The sequence below is a fragment of the Labeo rohita genome, chromosome 19 (assembly GCF_022985175.1).
Source record: "Labeo rohita strain BAU-BD-2019 chromosome 19, IGBB_LRoh.1.0, whole genome shotgun sequence".
In the NCBI taxonomy this organism is placed as follows: Eukaryota; Metazoa; Chordata; class Actinopteri; order Cypriniformes; family Cyprinidae; genus Labeo; species Labeo rohita.
The window spans coordinates 23,738,509-23,766,073 of NC_066887.1; the positions used below are offsets into that span (position 1 = coordinate 23,738,509).

The 27,565-nt window shown below is 35.2% G+C and overlaps 3 protein-coding genes across 4 annotated transcripts in view; 1 reads left to right on the top strand and 2 right to left on the bottom strand.

Moving 5' to 3' along the window:
* The window catches only part of nfatc1 (nuclear factor of activated T cells 1), a 51,632-nt gene extending 46,183 nt beyond the window's left edge, over positions 1 to 5,449 (top strand). The window contains exon 10 of the mRNA XM_051137203.1: positions 4,938 to 5,449. Within this exon, the coding sequence (XP_050993160.1) occupies positions 4,938 to 4,993 (56 nt within the window). The 3' untranslated portion in view covers positions 4,994 to 5,449. The remainder of the gene's footprint in view (positions 1 to 4,937) is intronic.
* A 5,901-nt stretch (positions 5,450 to 11,350) lies between these two features.
* Positions 11,351 to 15,676, bottom strand: si:ch73-196l6.5 (riboflavin transporter 2). The gene is made up of 4 exons (XM_051137205.1): positions 15,608 to 15,676; positions 12,482 to 13,538; positions 12,277 to 12,400; positions 11,351 to 12,179 (listed from the first exon to the last, which is right to left on the bottom strand). Exons 2-4 carry the CDS (start codon positions 13,492 to 13,494, stop codon positions 11,970 to 11,972), a joined length of 1,347 nt encoding a protein of 448 aa, XP_050993162.1. The 5' UTR covers positions 13,495 to 13,538; positions 15,608 to 15,676; the 3' UTR covers positions 11,351 to 11,969.
* A 71-nt stretch (positions 15,677 to 15,747) lies between these two features.
* slc52a2 (solute carrier family 52 member 2) lies at positions 15,748 to 26,386 on the bottom strand. Of its 2 annotated transcripts, XM_051137201.1 has the most exons (5): positions 26,139 to 26,382; positions 20,591 to 20,728; positions 19,644 to 20,496; positions 17,767 to 17,890; positions 15,748 to 17,467 (listed from the first exon to the last, which is right to left on the bottom strand). In XM_051137201.1, the coding sequence occupies exons 2-5, from the start codon at positions 20,718 to 20,720 to the stop codon at positions 17,258 to 17,260; spliced, it is 1,317 nt and encodes a 438-aa protein (XP_050993158.1). In that variant the 5' UTR covers positions 20,721 to 20,728; positions 26,139 to 26,382; the 3' UTR covers positions 15,748 to 17,257. The 2 variants fall into 2 exon arrangements, with proteins under 2 accessions (XP_050993158.1, XP_050993157.1); XM_051137200.1 differs by lacking the exons at positions 15,748 to 17,467; positions 17,767 to 17,890; positions 19,644 to 20,496; positions 20,591 to 20,728 and adding exons at positions 21,714 to 25,003; positions 25,104 to 25,214 and having other exon boundaries at positions 26,139 to 26,386.
* Positions 26,387 to 27,565: the final 1,179 nt, after the last annotated feature.

Genomic DNA, 27,565 nt, shown 5'->3' on the forward strand with positions numbered 1-27,565 from the left:
TGATTAGTAAAATGCATTGCTAAGAACCTTACTAAAGTCGATTTTCTCCATATTTTGATTTTTTTGCACCCTCAGATTTTAGATTTTCAGATAGCTGTATCTCAGCCAAATAATGTCCTGTCCTGACAAACCATACATCAATGTATAAATCTCAGTTTCAGACAATTTACCTTTATGACACCGTTCAAAGGTTCGGTGTCGGCAAGATCTTTTATGGAATTATGGAATTTATGGATTTTATGGAGTTAATGCTTTTATTAGTAGCTCTTTATTTTAGGCACCAATTCTCACTATTAACTAGTTGCTGCATGACCATATTTTAGATCCCTCAATCCACCCCATACCTAAACTTAACAACTACCTTACTAACTATCAATAAGCAAGTTTAATGAGGCAAAAATCATAGTTAAAAGTAAATATATGTTCCCTAATCTGAAGTGTTGCCCTTTTATTTTGCAAAGATAGAGTAAAATAATCATAATGTTACAAAACATTTCTATTTCATAAAAATATTGTTGTATAAATGTATTTAGATATTTCATATAAACTCAGCTTTGCCATCACAGGATTAAGTTACATTTTAAAATATAATAAAATAGAAAATAGTTCTTAAATAGCACCCCAAATGGTGATTAGTTGATTGATGTGATTTAGTGAGTGTTTGAAATTTTGTCGTGCGTTCGTATTCAATATTTATTTTACTTGTAGTGCTTTGGGTTTTACATTTTTATTCTTAGATCTTTTTCCACTACAAAGTGTGTGTACTGCTCATTCAGTAGTCTTTTAGACTCGAAAAGATGCTATCGCTAACGTCCAGCTCACCGTAAATCACGCGAATAAAATTTTATTGCACGTGTGCAGTCGTGCAGGTATTTCTTCCCAACCTCCTCTGTTTTGACAGTTGGGAACCCAGTGATTCAAGAGACCTGCGTTTTAATGTCCAAACTCCCATGGCAGTTGTCAGTGCTCGCCAAATTTTTCAAGAAGACGTATTGGCGTAATTTACTCCCAACTGTCAAAGGTCCCTAATTGCTTCAGCATGGAGTGGTGTTTGTGTGGCACGTCCATGTGTGAGTTTCTCCCCATAATTCAGCCAATCTTATTGATTCATTTCCTGTTCACATATTAGTGCTACTCAATCAGAACGCTACTGGCAGTAGCGTATCATATGGGCTTATGCCCAAGTGAATATGAAATCTTAAGGGATTTTAATATTTATAAGGCTGTGAAAGATATCCCTCCAGATTTCAGTGGTTAGAGTTCTGGTATTTTGAGGTAAGTTTAAGTGCAGTTTTTAATGTTTTGTCAGCTGAAAGTTCCCAATTTTTTTTACGGATGTTGATGATGGTGTAAGGTGTTTCCGAGTAACGGTTCTTTTAGTCTTTAGAGAATGATCCTATGTCAGTTTGGAGAAAAAGTGAAACCAGGAGCCTGGGAAGAGGCCGTGTCAGGCCGAGGTCAGGTAGGCTGGGTGTGCCGCGCCTCATAAGGAGATGAAAGACGGATTCGGATTCATTGTTTAGAGGGAACGTCAGCATTCCGGACGACTTCTCCGTCCCCTAGGCAGTTTTGCAGTGGGAGCGTGAAGGCCATGGTTCATTTGCAGGGAATTCCTCAGCAGGCTTCCTGGTCTTGGCCGGGAGCGACACTTGAGGGGAGGAAATCCACCGCCTTCAGGCCACATGTGTCTACTAAAACTCTCTCTTTTTGTGCCACAGCCCTTAGATTTTTGGGATTTTAAGGCTTACGTGATTTTTTTTAAAGGTCGTATAAGGACTTGGGTGTAGCGTCTCTTCACTAGTACAAACTAGTGGTCAACCAAAATGGATTTTCACAGTTTCCACTAAACGGAAATGGGAGAAATTATAGAAATTAATACTTTTATTTAGCAAGGATGCTTTAAATTTATTAAAAGTGACATTTATGTTACAAAAGATGTATTTTCTAAAATTCTATGCGGTTTTCAACATAATAATAATAAAAAGTGTTTTTTGAACAGCAAATCAGAATATTAGAATGATGAAGTAATGATGCTAAAAATTCAGCTTTTGAAAATATATTCAAATAAAACGTTATTTAAAATAGTAAAAATATAGCAAAAATGTTATAGTTCTTGCTGTACTTTGGATCAAATAAATGCAGGCTTGGTGAGCAGAAGAGACTTCTTTAAAAAAAATTAATTAATTAAAATCTTACTGTTCAATAACTTTCAACTGGAAGTGTATTTTTGATTAAATAAATTCAGTCTTGATGAGCAGTTTTCAAAAACTGTATTTGCACTATAAAATTTAAGTATCTAAAATACAGGGTGGTGATAATGCTGATATGTTATAAATAATTCAATTTAAGAATTGCAAATGAGGTGTAAATTACACTATTTGAAATGAAAAACACTAATTTTACACAAAATACACAAAAATTAGGCCTAAAAATAAAGATGTTGTAACTGACACAAGACTTTCAGTGTGAATAATCTTAAAAAGAACAAAAATATTCCAATTCATTGGCCTATCACTAATATAAACCATGCAAAACACAAAACTGGTTATTAATGTATAGATTGCCATTAAATTTGTGGTCAAGGAAACAACAACTTTTTTGATGCCATTTCAAAAATGCAGAATTCTTCTTTGAGGATATTCCTCACCGCAAATGAGAAAAACACACACGGCTTGTCTAATAGTTATCAAATGCTTCCTGCAGGTGCTTACGTCCATGCTAAAGAATTCAAAGGCCAGCTAAAGCGGTCTGTGCCGATCGTAAGGGAAGAGGAATGTGCTGTTTTGAAACAGATAGAGCAACCGATACGGTTGCCTATCTACGTCCCTCAGAGGATTTGAGAGCCGTTAGCAGAGAAACGCGAAAGCGAATCACTTTTCTCAGAGCTAAAAGGCTCAAATGTTTTGCAATATGCCCGTCGAAGCCTTGAAAACTGAAATACAGACATTTAGGGAAGGGTAATGTGCTGTGTGTCATACAATGCTCCCTATGGGCCCGAGAGTAAGATAATACGTCTGCCGCTAATATGCTAACATGCTAACTTTAAGAGGCAGTCTCATCCGGTTTCCCCTGCTATCACACAGCAAGTGAGTGCCAGGCTGTTTGTATAGCCCGAAGCCATGCTAAGTCACTTCCCATGCTCGGGCCAAAGAACACAGCTGACAGAAGGAGCCAGGGTCCTAGTGTGTGGGAAAAAAGCAATGACAGATAGAGGGCAGGAAGACAGCAGACAGCTGGAGTTGCACGGACCTCCGTAAGAGGGCATGAGATCTTCTGATCCTCCTTCCTCTCAGTCTCAGGGAAGAGATTTAATTACTTTTATTCATAGTTATATTGACTGTTTTGTTGTGTCCTTGGAGCACAAATTCAGATGTTTTTGATGAAATCCAAGTGCTTTCTGACCCTGCATAGACAGCAACGCATAAACCACATTCAAGGCCCAGGAAGGTAGTAAAGACATTGTTAAACTTGGAAATGAAGAAATTGTTAAATAAAGTCGTTATTTTTGTTTTCTTTGCGCACAAAAAGTATTCTTGTAGCTTTGTAACATTACGGTTGAACCTCTGATGTCACATGGACTATTTTATTGATGTTCTTACTACCTTTCTGGGCCTTAAATGTGTCAGATTTATTTATTAAAAATATCTTAATTTGTGTTCTAAAATTAAACGAGGTCTCAGATGTCTCAGTGACAGTGAAAACTGTGCGAATATGAAAAAATATTTAGGAGCACCAGTGCGACTGACCCGATCAACATAATTGTATGTGCGCTGAGGGGAGCTACAAATGTTTACACTTGTTTTCGCAACATTGAGTTATGTATCACAGACATATTGCACAAATCCTTTTATAAACAAAGTGTAGAGAGAGTGTGAATAAGAGATTCATTGTGCAGTGTAGAGAGTTTTGTTGATTATAATGGAACTTTGTGAGATGGTGATGAACTAAGATGAGTGACAGCTTTTAATGATTTTTAAGGGAGTTTGTAAATGAGATGTTGGTTTAATACAACAGTTAAATAAACAACAAGCTAATATTAAGTGACTTACATTGTCTGACTATAACATAATTGCCTGATTTTGCTCTATTTTGTCGTCAAAAATAGTTTAAAACAAGTCACAACTGAGCCGCTGCACATCTCCATTCAAACAGTGTTTTATTTATGAATGAACGTGCGTTTTAAAACGAATCTAGTGAATCAATTCAATTTCCCATTCATAAAGACAGTCACTTGCCTTATTCCGAAATGAATCAGACGTTCAAACGAATCAAATGAATGAATGATTCAGTGATTAAATCAGTGACTTACTGCCACCTACTGGCAGTTTAGTTTCATTTTTAAAGTATCTTTTCAGTTATATAAATCATTTAATATTTCTGTATTCAAAATGATATATTTAAAACATTGATCTCAACGTGAATTTATGAATTTGACTGCACGCATGCCACCTCTGAGCCTCATTAAACATATTAAAATACACCTACAAGCCACTTTTGTGATCATCTGCTCCACCTCTGTAGTACAAATATTGTTAATACAGATTTAATTTGATTGATAACTTTTTCTTATTCTATACTTGTTCTCATTAGAAATTTTAAAAAGCTTACAAAATATAATTAAAAAACGCATAAAAGATGACATGCTTTTTATAAAGTTAGAAAAATCCCATTACAAAGGTAAAAACAAGAGTCAAATTTTTTGATTATTGATTAGAAGGTGATCCTGAAAATGTTTAAGTTGGGAGCACAAGCGCTTCTAAAAAGAAAAGTATGCGTAGAGCCCTGACAGTATGCTGTTGTCAGGGCATACAAACTGTTTAAACATTGTAAAAGTGCATTTAGCAATATTTTCCTGTGGTGATACAGTTTCTAATGTAGATGAATTGCTTGTTTTGGGTGTATCCTAAAAGTAACATGATTTCCCTTTGTTTTCACAGTTAACGAAATCATAAGGAACGATCTCTCCAGCATCTCCGTTCACAGCCACGCATAGCAGCCGAAGGTCCCTCTGAGAAGACCACGGCAATCATGAACTCTTCAGCATACCGAATTTCTGACAGAAGATCCGAATCAGCAAGACCTGACTCTGATAACACCGATTCAACAAACAAACCCTATGCACTCAGAGTTCCACTTCATATGAGGCCATCAGAACTCACCGAACCTTGCTTGTTTTATTTCCACGGGGGGGGACTGAAAACCAGCCTAAAAGCACAGAAAAAAAACAACAAAAAAACAAGTGCACTTCATTTCAGAATTTATCAGCACATCCTGCCGAAATGGAGCGCTTGTGCTATTGCGGACCAAGTTGTCTCCCTTTTGCGTTTGTCCTATTTACTCTCTTGTACTCGATGTAGCTTTTTAAATTATTACCGTAAGTGCAGTTTGACGTCTTTTTCATGTAATTTTCTAAAAAAAAAAAAAAAAAAAAAAAAAAAAAAAAAAAGAACATTCGGGTCTGGTCACGAATCAGTAACTTTGCAGGCCAAAAACCAGATGTGCAGTTGACGCATGCACAATTCTAAATTATATCCTAAACTTTTTATTTTTGCTTTGGATGCATGCATATGTGAATGCAGGTGTGCACGTCTGAGCGCTCATTTTGTCTATTTGTGTTTTTGTTACATTTCATCATCCAATGGCACAAATACGAGTGGTTAAATGAAGTATCTGTTCCTCATGAAGAAAACATTGACGACTGATTGCCTTCGTGGTTTGAATATCATTTTGAAGCCTTGACCTTTTTGTAAGCCCGAACGGCCTTATTGATTTGCCTTAAGCTTATGCCAAATTGTCGTTTTGTTCATCATTTGACAGCAGATGTCTGTGCTTATGTCTGAATAGCCATTCCAATGTTTATAGCTTTTGTAATATCAGGTATGATATGTACTTGTTAACTGGAATTTCTATGAATTAGAATAGAATAGAACATAGAATAGAATTATTTATTTGGAGTGAGCTGGAATTAATCAAACGCAAGCCATAAGGGAAGTATAGCAATTAATTCCCTTTACGGTCACATTTGGTAGCAACTTTGTGACCGGAGAATGACTGGACTGGCATTTGTTAACCATCCAATATTATTCTAGCAATTTTTCAAGGCAAGATAATGGTTTCAGATTAGGCTACGCTCTCTCGAACTGCCTCTGAACAGCTGAATATATGTTTCACTATAACTGCCTCTATGACCTGATGGTTTACTGCACTGTGCCTTAAAGTGTTTATTAAGCAGGAATACTTTTATATGTATTTGTCCTCTCTAATTATAAACGTAATGCATGTTTCTCAGCATATAATGAGATTTTCGTACAGGGGTTTTTACTGCCTGTACATTGTATCCTGTCTGTAGGTTGTTAGGTAATGTATGCACTTTAATTTGTATTTTTCTGTACTGGGATCTCAGAAATACCACATATTGTTTTGTTGTTGTTGTTGTTCGCTCTTGACAATCAGACCTAACGTGATATATTCTTCCGCAAGGTATCAATGACAACAACAGATTGTTTTTCTTGCAAGTATATGTATTCAATTTACCCATGCTAGTCACATTTCTACGGTGCATTTACATTTCAGTACCAAAATATGCACAATAAATTCATGCTTTGTTGGCTCTTTTAGAAGTGTGTAGTTGAATGGTGTATAAATATGCATATAAACATATAGAAAGTACTAGGGCTGTCACAATGTCTGTTTCAGTAACTAAAAGGTATATACTGTATAACAACTTGTTAAAAAAAATTAATTTGGAGGACTAAATAGCAGTGAATTTAATCTTCCAAAGCAAGGTTTCAATATTATTGGGTTGTAGCTGTTGGGTAACAATTAAACAAAATAAAAGCACATGGACATACATTAAGCCATATATGATGAAGGAAGATTTTATCTGAAAGGTGTCCTCAATATTTTGAAATGTCAGGTTAAGCAAGTTGTCACATGTTTTTAAATGTTTTTAAATTTACAATTTATTAACTGCTTTTTTGTTACCCAAAGGATTTTGTTTGAAATATCTATTATTTAGAATTTTACTGTTTAAAGCAACTGTATTGTGATTTTGTTTTTTTTTTTTTTTTTTTTTTTAACCATGACATATGTGACCCTGGACCACAAAACCAGTCATAAGTAGCACGGTATATTTGTAGCAATAGCCAACAATGCATTGTATGGGTCAAAATTGTCGATTTTTCTTTTATGCCAAAAATCATTAGGATATTAAATAAAGATATTTGTAAATTTCCTATGGGCAGTATATCAAAACTTATTTTTTTTTTATAAATAATATGCATTGCTAAGAATTTCATTTGGACAACTTTAAAGGTGATTTTCAATTTTTTTTTTTTTTTGTATCTCAGTTAAATATTATCAGTTGTATCTTAGCTAAATATTGTCCTATCCCAACAAACCATACATCAGTTGAAAACTTATTTATTCAGCTTTTAGATGATGTATAAATCTCAAATGGTTTTGTGCTCCAGGGTCACATATTACTTTCAAAATCTGATGGTACACTGACTTCTAATAAGGCAAATGACTCATCTTTCTTTCTCACACAAACGTCTTTTCTGGGAATATGTAAGTTTGTTGAACGGTTATGAAATTCTGTGAAAAGAGCAGATTGCTTTGCTTCAGCAACAAATGCACATGTACAGCTATACACTATAATTATTGTTTGTATAATTATTGTTTGTAGTACTTTTTGTAGACTCTAAAAGGATCATTTACCCAAAAATGAAAATTACCTCATGAATTACTTACCTTTAAGCCATTCTAGGTGTAAGATCAATTTTCTTGGACTTCAAAATCTATTGCCATAATAAAGCTTTGAAGAACCAAAACATTTTTTAATATAACTCCAATTGTATTTGTCTGAAAGATGAATCATAATTCATAATTCTTAATTCATAAATCTTAATTCATCTTTCAGACAAATACAATTGGAGTTATATTAAAAAATGTTTTGGCTCTTCAAAGCTTTATTATTGCAATAGATTTTGAAGTCCAAGAACATTGTGTCCATCCATCATAAAAAGTACTCCACACAACTCTGGGGGGTTAATAAAGGCCTTCTGAAGTGAATCGATGCATTTTTGTTAGAGAAAGTTTTAAATATGAGTATTTTTTGTCTTACAAAAACACACTGATTCGCTTCAGAAGGTCTGCATTTACCCCAAGAGCCATTTGGAGCACTTATGATGGATGTATGCACTTTTATTGGACTTCGAAATCTTAAACCCCATTCACTGCCATTATAAAGAACCAGGACATTTTTAATATAACTATTTAATAATAATTGTATTTGTCTGAAAGAAGAAGGTCATAAACATTAACGATGGCTTGAGGGTGAGTAAGTCATGGGGCAATTTTCATATTTTGTGTAAACTATACCTTTAAGGCATGAATATCCTATCCTGCTTCTGAAAGACCAACTTTTTGCAAAGATTTACCTCACTGAGCTACAAATTACTCCAAGACACTTACCTGGAAGCTTCTTGATTGGCTGGTTCAGGTGTGTTTAATTAGGTTTGGACTTCTAGGCCTTCTAGGAACTTGACTAGACAGCTCTGCTTTACGGTATGTGTCCATCAACCTTTATTTTTAATGTAAGAGCGGTTGCAAGCAGCCATTTGTAACGTCAGTGTGCGAGGCAGTGTCATTCACTTCCGGTTATTTGAGCTGTACAAAAAAAGGCCTCTTATGCTGCATGATATTGCAAACTGGTATTTATTATCATATTTTAATTAATCAAGCATTCATAAACACTGGTTTTTAGCGCAAATTGTTTTACAATTTACTGCGCTTTGTTATTATACTTATTTACATATAGCGGCTAATGAATCGCAGTCTTGCACATTCACAGAAAATAGCTTGTTTTTAAGTTGCTAAATCAAATGAACACATAAAACTGGCTTTCAAGAATAAGCCCACATATTCACTGGAGTTAAAAGTGTGACAGCTAGCCCCGGTCTATCTTATAATCGTGAGAAGACTGCTAATAATTAATGTTAAGGTTTGCATCGAAAGACTTCAAGATGTTTCTTATTGCTCCTAAAAATCATAGAGAATAAAAAACGGATTTGATTTATCTGACAAGTCTTTTGTCCAAACTTTTAAGGAGTATAAAATCCTGACCTAATGTTCCGTTTTACCGATCTAGTTTCAACCCTAGTCACAACGGCTCATTAAAAATGCGGCGGTATGGTCTGAAACAGAATCGTGAAAAATGCGCAAGATCTCTTCCCCATGTGCACAGGAGAGCTGAACTTCCAGAGTAGTAACTAATGGATCAAAGTAGAAGCAGCTGTTGTATCCAGGCTTTGAGCCAAGCACCCTGTGACACCTGCCAGGCAGAGAGGAATATTTTCCATGGGTTTGAATCCCTGGTCACACAACCATGGTGACAACGCACAGTCAGGGTGGGGTGGATCATCAAAGCCAGTGCCCAGAAATAGCTGCTCTATTAGTAGCCTGCCTGGGTGAGGATTGTTAGAGAGCCAAGACGACGAGCGGCCTGCGCTAACGGTCATAGCTATCATTGTGTGAAAACTGGCCTGTCGAGTGAAGAGCAGTGAGTCTGAACTCCCTCCACATCATAATACGTATAGGCTAACTGTCGTCCTCCCATTATCCTCTCTCCCTTCATACTGCCATCGCTGGATTAAAGCAAGATGGTGGCGGTTCTGTCCAGACTGTTGTCATCTGTAGTCGTTTATTAGAATATCAGCAGTTAAAAAGCAGAGGAGACTTAAGACTATGAGTTTTCTTAAAATTGAAATGAAATAAATCTATAAGACTGCAGAATCCGTGCCTTAGCATAATGAAAAGAGACTAATATAAGTGGCTCTCAAACTTTCTAACTTCAAGGCCCCACATTGTCAAAGTCAATAGAGGCCACCCTGCAAAGGCTGTTTTTTTTTTCTTCTACTGGTAAAATTACAGAAATATGAGCTTGTTTTCCAGTTGTTGTTTTTTAACAGAAACTAGGGCAGTTAATATGTTCATGTAGAATCATTAACAATTAACTTTTTTTTCAAAGGAAAGAAACCTAAACAAGTGCTGTTGTCTTGATGCATATATGTGTGTGTGTGTGTGTGTATATATATATATATATATATTTATATATATGCATCAAGACAACAGCACTTATATATAAATATATATATATATATATATAAATATATATATATATATATATAAAATTTGTACAAACCCAACTATCATTTCAGACCCTAATTGTTGAGGGGACAAATTAAACCTTCATCCTTATAGAAAATCCAGTGCATGTGTCACATAAATTTTCATATAAATTTTATCAGATTTTGCTGATAAAAAAAAATAATGTAAGGACATTCTAAGAGCCAAAAAAAAGTAGTTTACTGAGGTCACCAGGTCAAACTGCTCCTGTGTGAGGACCAATCTAAATTAATTATATTCACTGTAGACCGTTACCGCCTCCTAGTGGACATTTGATGATTCTGGCAAATCTTGTATTGAAAATACTCTAATGTAATCATGATAGGGATGTTCAAAACAAAAAATGGACAAGAATGTAAATTATTAAATAAATAAATCAACATAAAACACTTAACAAACATTGTTAATACACTGCCATTCAGAAGGGATCAGTAAGATTTTTAATGTTCTTAAAGATGTTTTTTTTGCTCATCAAGGCTGCATTTTTTTAATTAAAAAAACAGAAAAAAACAGTAATGTTGTGAAACAATATTGCAGTTTAAAATAACGGTTTTCTGTTTAAAATGTAATTTATTCCTGTGACGCAAAGCTGAATTTTCAGCAACATTACTCCAGTCTTCAGTGTCACATGATCCTTCAGAACTCAATTTAATATGCTGATTTATTATCAATGTTGGAAACTGTTGTGCTGATTAATATATGTATACATTACTGTGACACTTTTAAAAGAACAACATTTATTCAAAATAGAAATGTCTTTTTTTAACAGTATACACTACTGTTCAAAATTTGGGGGTCTGTTTATTTATTTTATTTTTTTCAGTAAATTAATATTTTTATTCAGCAAAGATGTGTTAAATTGATTAAAAAAAAAGTGATAATAAAGACTTACATTGTTACACTGTTATTCTTTTTTGAATAAATGCCGTTCTTATTCTATTAATCAGAGAATCCTGAAAAAGGTATCACAGGTTCCAAAAAAAAAAAAAACAGTAAGCAGCACAACAGTTTCCAACATTGATCATAAATCAGCATATTATATTGATTTCTGAAGGATTATGACATTGACGACTAGAATTACGATGAAAATTCAGCTTTGCATCACAGAACTAATTTAAATTTTAAATTATATTAAAAATAGTTATTTAAAATTGCAATAATATCTAACAATATTACTGTTTTTTCCTGCATTTTTGATCAAATAAATGCAGCTTTGGTTTTACTTTAAAAAAACTATTAAAAAAATGGCAGTGTATATGTAATAAAACATCTGCACAGTATACAAAATAATCAACATTAAAAAAGATTTTTCACATTAATTCAAATATTTTTATATTAATTTTAAACAAATTTTTGACTTTTTTTTGTTGTTGTTGTTGTTTGTTTGTTTGTTTGTTTTTTACATATGATCCACAATTAAGAATTAACAGTAATAATATGATAATAAATTTGGTAACACTTTAGAATAACATTAGTTAACATGAACTAAGAATGAACAATACTTCTACAGCATTTATTATTCTTACTTAATGTTAATTTTAGCATTTAATAATGCATTATTAAAATCACAAGTGTTTGTTAACATTAGTTAATGCACTGTGAACTAACTATGAATGACTATATTTTTATTTAATTAACATTAACAATGATTAATAAATAGTGTATTAAATGTATTGTTCATTGTTCGTTCACGTTAGTTAATACATTAACTAATGTTAACTAATGACACCTTATTGTAAAGTGTTACCATAAATTTGAATACTATTTACAGAACCCGTATCTCATAGACAACTACTGTTACACGGGTCACCTGAGGTGAAAAAGTCATATATATTGACCAGAGGAAACATAGTAACTGCCCCCAACATTGAGCCCAGCTGCACTACAGCTCCACACCACACAAGAGCGCTGTGGCCTTCATCTCGTAGGATGACGGCAACAATCACCTTTACATACGATAGAGTGAAGATAAAAAAGAACCACGCCAACACCTGAAAACACAGGATTACTCAGTGTGAATATACAAAAAGAAACAATAGATCAAGCATCTTCTATTAGAAATAAACACAAACTGGTCCAGATACTCACAATAATGACAGCTCCAGAGGTCTCATTAACTAGCAGTGGACATGGACTCAACACAGCCATGGCCATAATGTGAACTCCAATAAGAGAGCCAATGGAAGTGAGAACTCCCATCAACACTAAAGACCTGTTCAAAATGCAACAAAGTGTTGAGAAGTAGTAAGTTAAGTCAGAAAATGAAATAGTTATTTTTCTTGATGTAGCTCACCTTTGGGTGTAAAACATGCTGATGAAACAAGCTACAGGATTGGCTACATTCGCCATAGTGGCTGACCAGTGATATGCCTGGTCTCCATATGGTAAACATGAGTACGACTGCACCGATGGCAAACCGGTATTGGTCAGAGCGGTCACCCATGCTAGGATAACGTAGATGTACATCACTTGCATCCACGTGTACATCCCTGTCCCAAACATGCTCCTGGGTTTCTGACTAGACTTTTGAGAACGCATCATTGGTTTCTGTTCAGATTTCTTGTGTTTCCAGCGTGATATAGAATCTCCATTTCCGTTTATGTTATTGGGACGCTCTCGAGCCACAGCAGGATGGTAGTTCAAAAGTAAGAACGCCACCAAACAAACCACCATCATAGCCGTCAGGAAGAAAAAATAGGCTTCAACTGAAAAATTAGCTGGTTGGTAGTTTGGCACGAGATAGTTAGTGTCTCCTTCAGATCTGTTAAGATGTGTTTCGTTGGATCTCAGGATTTGAGATGCATTGATGCATTCCATTACACCTACACCTTGAACCATCGCCACTAAAGCTGGAACAAGTCCACTCAGGCCTTCTCCAACATAATACGTCATGAGATACTCCGCTTTGAGCTGCGTCATGAAGGGAAGAAATGTCACCGAAGAGGTGCAGTCCACTATTGAGATGAAGAAGATGAGGAGCAGGAGAGGAACGCTGCGCTTTACACCTTGCACCACTACGGTCTCACTCCAGAAGAAAGCTAGGAAAAGACTTGCCAGTATTCCAAAACCAACAATAAAATAGATAACCACAGTCTCATTAAGCATTCCTGGGCGGAAGCGGTGCATTAATGTGACAAACAGAGGTGCGACGTTGGCCAGTTGGACAATAACGGAGATGTAGGAGGGGAGATACCAGCCCTCAGGTACCTGTGGAACAATTAGAGGAAGCTCCACCCACAAACCACAGATGGTGACCCAGGAGCCCATGCCAAAAAGGCCAGCCAAAACATGGGTGAGGATAGACATGGCCGTGGTGATTTAAATCAGTGGCCCTCAAATTTCCTTAATGTCTTCAAAAAGGAAAAAAATGATGAGTGCAGTTAGTAACCAAGAGAATATCTTTCGAAGACAGACATTAGAGATGATACACTTTATTTTTAAATTCCAAATTTGGTGCTGTCAAGTTTATTTATTCAGCTGAGCAAGTTGTTTAATCCAGGGGCGCTCCAGGAGATTGACCCTTCAGTCAGTGCACTTTCATTTTGGATAAGAAACATCTGCTAATATGAAGTTATTCAGTAACATCTGCAGTAACTGGAGCATTGTGTTTACTAATACTTTGATGCCGCGCCAATGTATTTTGAGAACAAAGTCAGGAAGATTGTGCTTATTTGCAAAAAGCCTATCAAAGTACAAATCAGAGTGCACCTAGCAAGGGGGTTTGTATGGACCTTAGTTAAGATCATGAAAATTGGCCAGACTTGTGTAAAACTGTCACAAATTTAAGCTTTCATTGTATAGGAATGTACAAAGAAAATGTGTATATTTTATGAACTACTGGGCATGATTAATATTTTAAAGTTTATTTTTAATCACCTTTCGACTATTAGCAGTTCCTCTAAAATAGTCTAAAAACATGAATGAAAAATGAAGTAAAAATAAACCATGTAGTGATTAACACGTGTATTATATATTTTTTTACGGATTATGTAAGTAGAAAAATCATGCTTGCAATTTTACGCTTAATATTTAACTATAGGAATGAGTGTATAAATAAACACCAGTCAAGTTTTTGGACAGTAAGATTTTTAATGTCTTTTAAAGAAATCTCTTCTGCTCACCAAGCCTGCATTTATTTGATCCAAAGTACAGCAAAACTGTAAAATTCTGAAATATTTTTATTATTTAAAATAACTTTTCTATTTAAATATTAAATTACTCAGTTCACATGATCCTTCAGAAATCATTCTAATATTCTGATTTGCTCAGAAACTAATATTATTATTATTATGTTGAAAATAGCTGAGTAGATTTTTTTTTCAGGTTTCTTTGATGGACAGAAAGTTCAAAAGAACAGCATTTATCAGAAATAGAAATCTTTTGTAACATTATAAATGTCTTTATCATCACTTTTGATTAATTTAAAAAATCCTTGCTAAGTACTAATAATTTGTCCCTCAAATATATATACATACTGACCACAAGCTTTTGAATGGTATTATGAACGAATGGTGTATTATGTTACAAAAGCTTTTTATTTAAGATAAATGTTGATCTTTGGATCTTTCTATTCATCAAGGAATCCTAAAAAAATTACTAAAATTAAAAAAAAATATATATATATATATATATATAAATAATATATATATATAACGTTATATATATTCAAGAGAAAACAGACGAAAATGTTTGCGTTCTTTCCCCAAGACGTATGAAGAAGCGATGTTTCTACAAGCCAAAAATGCATCCAACACAATAAGAACTTTTAAAAAGCCGCAAATTGAAATTTTTTTCATTATTTGTTTCGTGTTTTAATGAACTTGAGCACTATTGTGGAATCTGTGGATGAAAACACGGTAATAGCTGGCCTGCTCAACATCCCAGCTATGCTGCTCGGCAACATGAATAATTAATACAGTTTAGTTTATGCAGTTATTATTTCACTGTTTCATCTGTTGTATGTTACTATTAGTTATTTGTCATTTGGTGACCACTGAAAGCTCAGCTATTACTTAATATACTGTTTTTGTCATCGTCATTGTGGATGGATTGATAAATTATTAGTTCTGTGTCCGTCAGAGTTAATGGATATGATAATTTAGTTATAGTATGCAGAATAACAAACGGTGCCTCGAATAGATTAAAACTGTTATCATCGTGTGCCTCTTGGCGTGAATTGACGTGCACAATTAATCTGCCATTTACTTTTTGTCTCCTATGTTATATTAAACAGCCCTTTTATAAAGTACAGTGCGGTTATATAAGACGTAATTACGCAATTATCAACAAACATACTGATCACACATATTACCTAGCATGCAACGTTTGACAAATGCATTTATAAATACATTTATAAGTAAAAATAATAATAAAACAAAAAAATGAAAAATGATTGGTATATGTGACAACTGGTACTCACATGATCTGAGGCTGATCATATGGAGACAAAGTCACGTACAATGACAGAAATGGTATATATACTCTGCGTGAGTGGGTGTGTCTATTCTAGCCAACCATTGCACCTGTCTGTTGATGTTTTATCAAGGAAAAAAACCAACCAAACAAAATTGTGTAATTTGTCGATCATTTATTATAATGCCAGTATATAAGTCAGAAAAAACATTAATCATAAATTCATTAAAACTACGATATTAAGATTTGTATTTTTGTATAAAAACATAATTAATAAGAGCTGTTTCCTTACGTGCATTCTGGCAGGACATGCAACAAAATTTTCCTTTGCTAAGCAGACCAATCACAGTTTCAGTGAAAGTTTAACTATAACCATAATGTTATGTAAGAATGTAGTAAAAAAGTGACTTAATACAACTGCCGACGACAGTAAAAATAAAAAAAGACTTGTGGACTAGTAGTTAATGTTTATATTTCTATAGTTTATAGGTCAGTTTTTAGAGTTTTATTTATTTTTGTTTATTTAAAAGAATAAACTCCACAACTGTTTTTATACCACATTATACCACATTTCTCTGTTGTCACATGAACCATTTATTTATTTACAGAGCTCTGAGATCTTACAACAGCACATAAAAAGTGCATATGAACATATTTAAAACAGCATATAATAGTTAGATGCCATATAATATTTTCAGCCTCATTGCCTTTTAAATATAAAGATTTTCTTGTCACATCTTCATTGACAAAGTATCAAGTAATTAACAGTTTAAATAAAGGCTTCAATTAGAGACATCAGGAATGCAGTTAATGCTCAACACAAATCTCCAGCTCTCATAAAAGTAAATCTGATTTAAGCCCAGTTTGTAAAGTATAATGCCTAAATGCCTAAAATTACACAAAACACAATTTTGATAATTGTAACAAAAGTAAGTGCAAGATAACAGCAGCTGCAAAAATTACATTAACCTTAATTAAAATACTGGCCTCACAAATAATCAAATCAAAAAGGTAAAAACATGGCAGCTTCACACATGGCAGATATGACAGACTCTGTATATACATTAAAACTAAACGTTTGCAGATAAACAAAAACATTTTTTGCTTGTGGTCACCAAAAAAATATTTCATCTTGGAGTCATAGAAAGCATAGTTTTTCCAGTTAGGAACAATATAAACTTACCTGATTTGCATGTATCAACAATGACTAGCTTGCTGTTGGGAATAAACAAAATACTGTGTATAATACTACACATTGAAGCATATAATTTTACTCACTGGATAGTGTGTATTGTAGTTATAGATTGCTGACTTTTGATTTCTGGACTAAACAATTGCTGACATGCTGATACTGAGGTTTTCCATTATGAAATCAGACTCGCTCTGAATGAAAACATGAAAAACTGCATGAAAACGCTTCTCACTTAATCTAGATTAAGGTCAAGGTGTTCACACACACATTCAAAGTGACTATATATCAACTGCATATTCTTTACATTCTCAAAGATATGCAATGTGATCAAGTGCGAGTTCTTTTTGCATTGACATTAACTTGAAATGTCCTGTGAAGGCATCATTTTACCTGATTAGATTCACACCTAAAGCGATACCTGTTGTATAAAGGCACAGGGTGAATGTAAAATTGAGTTCTGTAATATTAACTGCAGCTGTCTGTGCAGTCCTGGGCTCGCTGGAAGACCTGATACACACTGACTAAAGGGAACATCAAGAGAGCTCCAATAAGAGAACCGGCCTGGATGAAGACTCCACACCAGAGCAAAGCTGCATGGCCTGCTTCATGAAGCAGAGTCCCAACTACAACCTTCAGGTAGGAGAACAAGCCAGTGAAGATGATCCAGGATATGATCTGAATGAAGAAAGAATTATAGGCTTCTGTTAAATAAACTAAACCTAAAGAGAATTAATGGGTTCTAATATTGTCCATATAGTTTAATAAAATTATTTATACACTAATTATTTATTTACAAATCTTTAGAGATTATATGATAATGAAACATCATGAACACAGTGGGGCGAATTTACTAAACAGTTAAACAGCACCACTTTTGCACGTGGTAGTTCAGTGGTGAAGTAAACAGCGCTTTCAAAATTGAAAGATTTGTTCTTAGTTCCTCTTCCACTCAGTAATGACATACAGTTACTAACCACTAGAGCAACTCCAGATTGACTTCCTAAAAGTGGTGGACAGGGACTCAGCGCAGCCAAGGCCATGAGATAGGCAGCAAAAATACCGCCTCCTAGTGACATCATACCAAGGCCAATGCTGGACCTGTAACAAAAACATCAATTTCACTTCAACTAAATTAATAACCCTTACACCATACAATAATATGACAAATTGTACATGAGCATTGTTTAATTCAGAGATGTCCAAACAAAGATGTTCATGTCTTTCTTTCTTTAGTCGAAAAGAAATTAAGGTTTTTGAGGAAAACATTCCAGAATTTTTTTTCCATACAGTTGAAGTCAGAAGTTTACATACACCTTGCAGAATCTGCAAAATGTTAAATATTTTACCAAAAATAAGAGGGATAATACAAAATATGCATGCTATTTTTTAATTTCGTACTAACCTGAATAAGATACTTCACATAAAAGACATTTACATATAGTCCACAAGAGAAAATAATAGTTGAATTTATAAAAATGACCCCATTCAAAAGTTTACATACGCTTGATTCTTAATACTGTGTTGTTACCTGAATGATCCACAGCTGTGTTTTTTTTTTTGTTTAGTGATAGTTATTCATGAGTCCCTTGTTTGTCCTGAACAGTTAAACTACCCGCTGTTCTTCAAAAAAATCCTTCAGGTCCCACAAATTCTTTGTTTTTTCAGCATTTTTGTGTATTTGAATCCTTTTCCAACAACGACTCTATGATTTTGAGATCCATCTTTTCACACTGAAGACAACTGAGGGACTCATATGCAACTATTACAAAAGGTTCAAACACTCACTGATGCTTCAGAAGAAAAAAAAAGCTGTGAATCATAAAGGTAACATCACAGTATTAAGAATCAAGTGTCTGGAAACTTTTGAACGGGGACATTATTATAAATTCAACTCTTATATGTAACTATATGTAAACATCTTTTATGTGAAAAATCTTATTCAGGTCAATACTACATAAAAAATAATAATATGCATTTTGTATGATCCCTCTTATTTTGGTAAAATAATTTACATTTAGTAGATTGTGCAAGGTGTATGTAAACTTTTGAGCTTTTGAATTGTACAGTAAACTTCAGTGGGAGCCAACAGGTTGAAGGTTTAGACTGCAAGTGTTTCAGTGGGCTCTACACAGCCCCAGCTGAGGAATAATGGCCTTATATAGTAAAACAATTGGCCATTTTTGCAAAAAAAATAAAAAAAAAATAAAAATTTCTATACTTTTTAACCACAAATGCTCATCTTGCAGTAGCTCTGCAATGCATGTCTACAACTTCATGCATTAAGTAATCACATTGGAAAGGTCACGTGTGGTTAGTTCTTCATCTGTGTACTCCAGATCAAAAAGAAAGGGCAGGGCGAAAAATTCCATCTCATTTTTTCCCCCAACTTCATAATCGTCCGACACTGTTGTTTTACTTTATTTTTGTAAAGGGCGTTTGACTTTTTTTTGCACATTCTCTGGGTCTGTACTTCCGCCTACATTACACGTGGTTTTTCATGGATGTAGGGCTAGTGCAAGATAAGCATTTGGGGTTCAAAATTTTTATATTTTTTTAATAACCAATCGCTTTGCTAGATAAGACCTTTGTTCCTCGGCTGGGATTGTGTAGAGCCCTTTGAAGCTGCATTGAAACTGCAGCTTAGACCCGCTGATCCTCATTGAAGTCCACTATATGGAGAAAAATCCTGAAATGTTTTCCTCAAAAACCTTAATTTCTTTTTGAGTGAAGAAAGAAAGACATGAACATCTTGGATGACACAGGGGCAAGTAAATTATCAGAAAATTTTAATTCTGGATTGAACTAATCCTTTAACTGGACCATTAAGCGTCAAGAACTTTAACTCACTTACCTAAGTAGGACAAACATGGCCACAAAGCAGGCCAGAGGGTTTGCAATGTTGCCCAAGACGACAGAGAGGTGAAAGGTCATGGTGCCATAAGGCAGACAGGAGAAACTCTGCACGGACGGCAACACACCGTTAGTCAAAGCATTGGATATTCCCAGCAACAGGAGGAGGTATATATTGCGTGACGTCCAGAAAGCCACAACAGGTGCTTGTTTTTCAACTTCAACTTGTTCCTCAGAAACTGGAGAACCTCCATTTTGTAAAGGGTGTGTCTCTTCCTCCATTTTCACCGTTTCCTGTTCAGTCTTTGGAACTTCCTCTGCCACTGTCTGGGTGATCACTCTGTATGTCAGAGCCAGGAAAGAGAGGGCCGAAATTGCCAGCATCACACACAAAAACCAGAAGAAGTTTTGGGCTGGGAAGTTCTCTTTGAGATAGCGGGGCTTTGTGCCGTTGACCGTCTCAATGCACTCTAGTTTCCCTACACCCTGGCCCAAAGCAACCACACAGGGAAACAGTGCACAAAGACCCTGTCCCACAAAGAACGTTCGGATGTATTGCGCAGGGTAACGGAACATAAAGGGTAAGAAGGTGACGTTGGAAGTGCAGCAGACAAATGACAGGATAAACGTAAGCAGCAGGAACGGGATAGACCTTGGCTCTCCAGCGACTGTGACCACCTGGGACCAAAAGAGAGCAAGAAATGCAGCTGCAACCACCGCTAGCACTTGTATGATGTGGATAACCTTGCGTTCATTCAGCCATCCTGGAGCAAAGTGGTGGGTTAAAGTCACAGCCACTGGACCCAAATTCCCGAACGCAATCAGCACTGAAAGATAGGCTGGCAAGTTCCACCCTGTAAAGAAAGGACACGTTTTATCTATTGGGTACAGCTGTGGCATATGTTAATGTTGTATTAAAACAAGTTATGTTCTTAAAACACTATTTACCTTCAGGTAGAACACCTACAACAATGGGCAACTCAACCCATAATGAGTTCACAGGGATCCATGAGCCCATTCCAAACAGGGCCACCAGAATGTGTGAAACGATGGCATGATTCCACCATGTATCTGCCATTTATATGTCTAAGAAAAGGGCACAGGTGAGTTAGAGCATCCATGTTTTGCACATAATACACCTACTGTACAGTTAAAGTCAAAAGTTTACATACACCTTGCAGAATCTGCAATATGTTAATTATTTAACCAAAATAAGAGGGATTATACGAAATGCATGTTATTTTTTAATAAATAATATATTTCTCATAAAAGACATTTACATATAGACTACAAGAGAAAAGAATAATAATAATAATAATAATAGTTTATAAAAATGACCCTTTTCAAAAGTTTACATACACTTGATTCTTAATACTGTATTGTTACTTGAAAGATCTACAGCTGGTTTTTGTTTGTTTGTTTGTTTTTGTTTGTTTAGTGATGGTTGTTCATGAGTCCCTTGTTTGTCCTGAACAGTTAAACTGCCTGCTGTTCTTTAGAAAAATCCTTCAGGTCCCACAATTTTTTTGGTTTTTCAGCATTTTTGTGTATTTGAACCATTTCCAACAATGACTGTATGATTTTGACATTCATCTTTTTACACTGTTTATGACCTTACTACGAAAAAAAAACAAAACAAAAAAAACGGGTTACCGCGTTTATATGACCATGTGCATTAAGCATAATCGGCTTAAGAAGGTGCATGTAAACGCACTCGTTGGAAAGTTCAAATACACTAAAAATGTTGAAAAACCAAAGAATTTGTGGGACCTGAAGGATTTTTCTGAAGAACAGCAGGCAGTTGAACTCACTAAACAAAAAAAAAAGCTTTGGATCATTCAGGTAACAACACAGTATTAAGAATCAAGTGTATGTAAACATTTGAACTGGGTAATTTTTATAAATTAAAATATTATTTTCTCTTCTGGACTACATATGTAATCATCTTTTATGTGAAATATCTTACTCAGGTCAGTACTAAATAAAAAATAACATGCATTTTATATGATCCTTCTTATTTTGGTAAACTATTTTTGCAGATTCTGCAAGGTGTATGTAGACTTTTGACTTTAACTGTATATCTTGTGGCTGTATTGAAAGAATAGAATAGTCAAAGTAAGTTGCTTCCTCGTATTAAATTATCAGTGTTCACTTATATACAGCAAACAGATATATGGAATATACAATATATACCAAGTGTAATTGCTGTTTAAAATATATGTATGTATGTGTGTGTATATATATATATATATATATATGTATATGTGTGTATGTATGTATGTATCTATGTATGTATGTATGTATGTATATATATATATAAATAAATAAATGCTTTCTGATTTAATTTCCAGTTTTTATATTTTAAAATAGCTCTGCCTAAATGAATAGTACTCGGCAAGCAACAGAGAAAAATGTGAGATGTTGCAGGACATTATTGATGATAGTAGTAGTAACATTGTTATTTAATAAATGTCAGGACAAGTAGGTTGCTACAAACTTTTTTATTGTGTAATACAACTTATGTAAAAAACAAAAATATAAAAAAAAATTAACTAATTAACTATTTTAATACTAATAAAAGTGTAGTAGTCTAACAAGCTTGTTAGTAACAAAATAACAAAGATCTTTACCATATATGAAAAAAAAAAACAACAACAATAAACTAATGCAAGTTGGATGTATTCAACATTTTCATCAGGTTAAAGCAAAATCAGAGAAACTCAAAGTTGTTCCTGTAACAAGGGCCAAAAACCTTTTTATTCTTTATATCAATACTCCTTTGTGGAGTTTGCTGACCAGTGGCTGTGCTTTGAGGGTCTGGGGATGATGTTTCAGTGCAGGTCTCTTCAAACACATTTTCAGATGGTGATGCGACTATAATTCTCTCATTTGGCAAGACGTCCTTCAGTGTAGTAACCATGTCAGTCAAAGAGAACCCAATGTGGTTTAGCTTTTTGTCTCTGGAGCCCAAGATGCTCTTTTGGTAGTTCAGCTCACAGCGAATGACCTCGCGTATATGCGCATGGCTCGAACCTTCAAGTTTTGTGAGCAATCGTTCAACATCTTGCTTGCTTTTACATGGGCCACCAAATTTTGAAACAGCTCCGACAATCATTTTCCTGTAAATGTGATCCTGAGCTTTTTGCTTTAATCTAGACACCTTAATTTTTTTGGCAGCATTCAGATTTGCTCCATCAAGAATGGAGTAGCGTTTTTGACTGGTTTTGGAAGGGGATAACATGACAACTGATGATGTAGGTTCATCTGTTGCTTCTTGGGATGCAGGTTCTTTTTCTGCATGTTTGGCAATGGAACCCTCTGTCCGACCAAGAGTTTTATCAGGCCTGTTCTTTTCATAAGGGTACGCATGACCGAAGGGGTACTCACCCATCAGCTGTGAAAAGGTGCAGTTTGCCATTTGAATGGCTATATCCGAAGGCAGATCTTTGCAGTGTTCGCCACCAGGTAGGAAATCTTTAAGACTGTCCTCTAGTACAGCTGCGAGGGCTTTCATCATCCTCTGTAAACAAGCTTTTATCAGAGTACCAAACTGGTTCTCCGCATTATCATGGCAAAATCTGAACACTCCTTTGAAAGTCCCCTCTTGCATTGGAACTTGTAAGAAGACATTCAAAAAGGCTTCTGGTTGCAAAAGGCAACTTGCATCTTGCGACCATTCCAAGAGCTTTTCGTACAAGCAAAGGATGTACCTACTAAAAAGAGGATATTCTCCATCGCTCTTCAGAAGCTGCCAAAAGGGTCCCAAGACTTTAAGGTAGACAACAGCAACCACACAGACCAGTGCCTGCAAGGCTTCGTCGTTTGCGTCAGCATTGACACTTTCCAACAGGATATTCGAGTTGTCGTTCAGAAGCTGCAGGTCAGTAACAAACAGAGCAACATCTTCATGATGGTGAATGAGTCCAGCAGCTGCTTCAAAGTAGTTAATGATACGATTTGACCTATAAACAGGCAGCCGGGAAGGGTTTTTTCTTTCAAGGCAAAAAGCAAGCCAGTGCCTGCGGTAATTTGGGTTGGTCTCCTCGCTTGGACACAGCATTTCGGAAGCCATGTGAATGTAACGGGTCACAGCGCTCTCATCGAAGTTCAGAAAGCTCTGAAATCTGGGGTGTTTGTCACGTCCAAGTTTCTCTCCTGTGGTGTTCATGATATCTTTTTCAAAAGTCATCATTTGCTGTTCAATTACATCAATAAGTTCGAAAAGGAACTGGCAGATGTAACGCAGGAAATTCAAAGGTGGCACTAGTGGATGGGTGCTTCCTTTGACTTTGTCATCCAGGGTTCTAAGGTTAGCGTCTTCCTTTAACATGGCCGAGAAGTGATTTTGAAGCAGATCCATTGAAACCACCTTGGCAGCGTCATTCTTTCCTCCATAAATGTCTGCAATCTTTTGCCAGGACAGCACAGAAATATCAAGAAGAGTTACATTGTCACCCGTGTCAGTTTTTGCGTCTCGTTCCGCATCTTCCAGTGGCTGTGTCTGTGTTTGATGGCTTTGTGATACCTGTTCCCTTTTTACACTGACCGCATGGGGAATCTGCTTGGGTTCCCGATGAGTTTTCTCAGTCACATCTGTCTGCGAAATACCGAAGGGCTCGTCTTCCTCCTTAAACACAGAGGTAGGCTTATGCCTGGAAATGCGGCGTTTCTTCTTCAGATGTGCTTTGACCATTGCCACCCTCCTGTATTCAATATCATCAACATCAGCTTCAGGAGCAAGATCAAACGGACTCTGAAGAAATTCATCCAGCAATCCACGGCTCCTCTTTCGGCTCCTTTGATTGTTGCGGTACTGTATTCTGAAATTCTTGAGACTTGACCGTAAGAACCTGTAGGCTCTTTGAATCTTGCCATCACTACAAAATAAAGGCTCAAAGTTACGAATCCAGGACACCAGGACGACCGGGTCTAATTTCTCTCGTGAAATAAAATTAGTCAATTCGAGAATTAAACCGTTTGTGAGAGCAGTTAATTTTGCACGACCAGAAAAGTCTGACATTTCAAGTAAATCTCTTCTTCCGATTCCGATACTATCACATATAGGTCCAACAAATTCAAAGTTAACATCCGACTCAAGAAAGTTCTCCCTGGCATCTCCGGTTAAGCTCAAAGCTGTCGTGGTGTTTCTCTCAATCAAGCTTCGGAAATCAGCAGACTGAAACATTGGGACAATCTTTTGGAGCCACTGTATTAAATCAACCCATGAAACATCTTGCTCCTCTCTCATCAGCCCAATCTGAACCAACATGCGAATCTTCCAGGGCTTTTCATCCAGCTCCAGCAGTTCTCCGTAATGAGCACCAAGGTAGTCATCAACAAGCTTGGAGTAAAAATCATCCTCTGCAAGACATAGTTTTCAAATGTAAGCGAGCAGATACTTTTCAAAACTTGTTAGTTTAAATTGTAAATCAATGAAAACAAAACAAAAAGTAGTACTCACTGAGCTCAGCAGCAATGGTCTTAGCACTTGCACTAGAGGAACCAAAGTCTTGCAGGTCCTCCATAGTTGAAGTGGTTGGCTTGTTTTTTTTAAACCATCTGGTGGGGCACGCTTCCAAATAAAGGCCAGATAAATGTTTTAGTAATAACGACCAGAGAATGGTAGTCCACAGCTGATCTTAACCGTGCAACAGTGATTATCCCTCAGGTTATTTTTTTATCTTACCTGCCTGACACTGCAAAATAAAACACTCATCTTCTGCTTTTGCAGTCTTTAGATTTACAAGACACATCTTTTGGTATACATTACATTATTAAGTTTCCTTAAAAACATACCTTGGTATATTTATGGCAAAATATTACAATCAGTTCTGACAAATATAAACAATATGATACAACTATGGTAGCTTGGTATTAACCAATGCTGTCATCAGAAAAGATTTGTAATATATATTGTAAGGTTTATGAATTATGTGTTATGATTACTTGTTGCTCATGTCACACAAGAGCACAATAAACTGAATGCATTCATGGGATAAAAATAAGAATGGTGCAAAAGGTCAGTTGCATCGCTGCTAGCATAACTAACACAAATCAAGGTCACATATTCTGTCAACTCGGCGAGTTATGTATTATCCTTGAGTAATCAGGGAACAAAATGTTCACGCCCTATTTGCGCACGCGTCTGATTTTGTAGCAAAGAGGATGTATTGCTACTATTGACTAAATATCTATTTTGGTTTTACTGTAAAAAAAAATAAAAAAGTTTTAGGGCTGAAAACTAGAATATATGTTTTCATTCCTCGTGTTTTGTCCTCTCTAGCCCGCGAAAATCCGTCAGTGCACCATATCGTGAAGTTTGAAAACATGCTGTCTGTTGAATTGCTATTGCTGTGGGAGATTACCATTGATAAGATGTTAAAGCAATGCTATGTAGCCCACATATTTAAAATTTAAATTAGCATTCATTAAAAAACCGTACATGTTTTCATGTATTTACATGAACGGTAATGTTTAAGTACCAAAATGTACTCACCGACTTATTGTTCAGTTGTAGATGTAGGTGTGCTGTGCAGCGTCTTTTTCTCTTTGGACCCTTTGCAGTGTGTGGAGAGAGTCGGGCATTCCGATTCAGCAATAATTTTAATAAAACAGAGGAGCGTCCACTCTACATCATAGACTTCCCTGTTGAGTCACGTGTGCATCTGAGGAGTCTTTGATTGGATATACGCTTTGCATTCTTTTTAGATAAAACGGCCTATGCTAGTCCGCCTCGCTTTAGCGAATCGAGTACAAAGAGCCGGATCAAAAACGGTTCAGTGATTCTTTTGCGTCACTACGTTATTGCGTCATCACATCGACCTTAATCCTAGCTCTAGTGCAGTGTGTATCTTAATATATATATACCTGTGAATTTTGTGGTCAGTAAAAAGAAACTATTTTACATTTTTTTATTTTTTCATTGTATTTACTCACGATTATTTTGGAAGAATTTTGAATTCTATAATAACAGAAAAATTGAGTGTATGATAGAAATTTATACAAAAAACAAAAATTTTGAATTGTAAAGAACAACGTATTATACATTTGTTTATTTTATTAGAAAAATACCACATACGTAAGAAAAAGTGGGCTCATGTAGTCCAAATTGTTCCCATTTTATAAATGATTTTATATGTAAATCTCTTGGAACAAACAAAAATGCACTGAAAACAGATTGTAATGCTCTGAAAGCATTGAAATGTATGTAATTTTCTTTCTTCCTCTTTCTCTTTTCTTCTTTTTCTCTGGTATAATGTTAATTTGATCATAAATATGTAATACCTCTTGTTCTTGTGGCATTGAATTAATAACGGAACATGTGTATAGAATATTTTTGTATTCTTATAATGAATAACTAAATGATCTCTCCGAACTGTTTCGATACAATGTAGGCACCTGTTCGCTATAGGTTTTCATTTCTATGCATTTTCATTGTTTATTGAATTTCAGGTCCCAGTTTTGTTGCAGCATAAAACTTGAAGTCTATTGTAACGCTAATATAAAAATGTTTTTTTTTTTTTTTTTTTTTTTTTTTTTTTTTTTTAAACAAGAAAAAAAGAAAGAAAAAAAGAAAAAAAAAATCTTGGATCAATAATGTTGACTCGTTAACCCGATTCAGTCTGAGTTGTGAACAAATCGTTCATTCGGAGTCGCGAATGAAAGATTCAGACCTCATTTGTGAACCAGTTCAACCGAATTATTAACAAAATTAGATTCAGAAGATTTTGTTGACGAATCGGACATGTTAGCCGTTGTTTAAGAAGTTTGACCAACAAAACAAACAACGTATATGTCTCATTTGAAAAATAACAGCATTTAGTTATATCCACATTAGCATGCAGAAAAATATTTGTTATAATAATTTATTTTACGAAGAACTGTACTGTGTGCTCTTGTGTTATTGCCTCCTTAATTTTATTG

Bases quoted from the DNA above. Each gene is read 5' to 3' on its own strand.
- si:ch73-196l6.5 (XM_051137205.1), bottom strand. From the start codon at position 13,494: ATGTCTATCCTCACCCATGTTTTGGCTGGCCTTTTTGGCATGGGCTCC. The intron at 12,401-12,481 runs GTGAGCTACATC...CATTTTGAACAG, and splicing joins AGCATGTTTTACACCCAAAG to GTCTTTAGTGTTGATGGGAG. The intron at 12,180-12,276 runs GTGAGTATCTGG...CTGTGTTTTCAG, and splicing joins CCTCTGGAGCTGTCATTATT to GTGTTGGCGTGGTTCTTTTT.
- slc52a2 (XM_051137200.1), bottom strand. From the start codon at position 25,167: ATGGAGGACCTGCAAGACTTTGGTTCCTCTAGTGCAAGTGCTAAGACC. The intron at 25,004-25,103 runs GTGAGTACTACT...TATGTCTTGCAG, and splicing joins GACCATTGCTGCTGAGCTCA to AGGATGATTTTTACTCCAAG.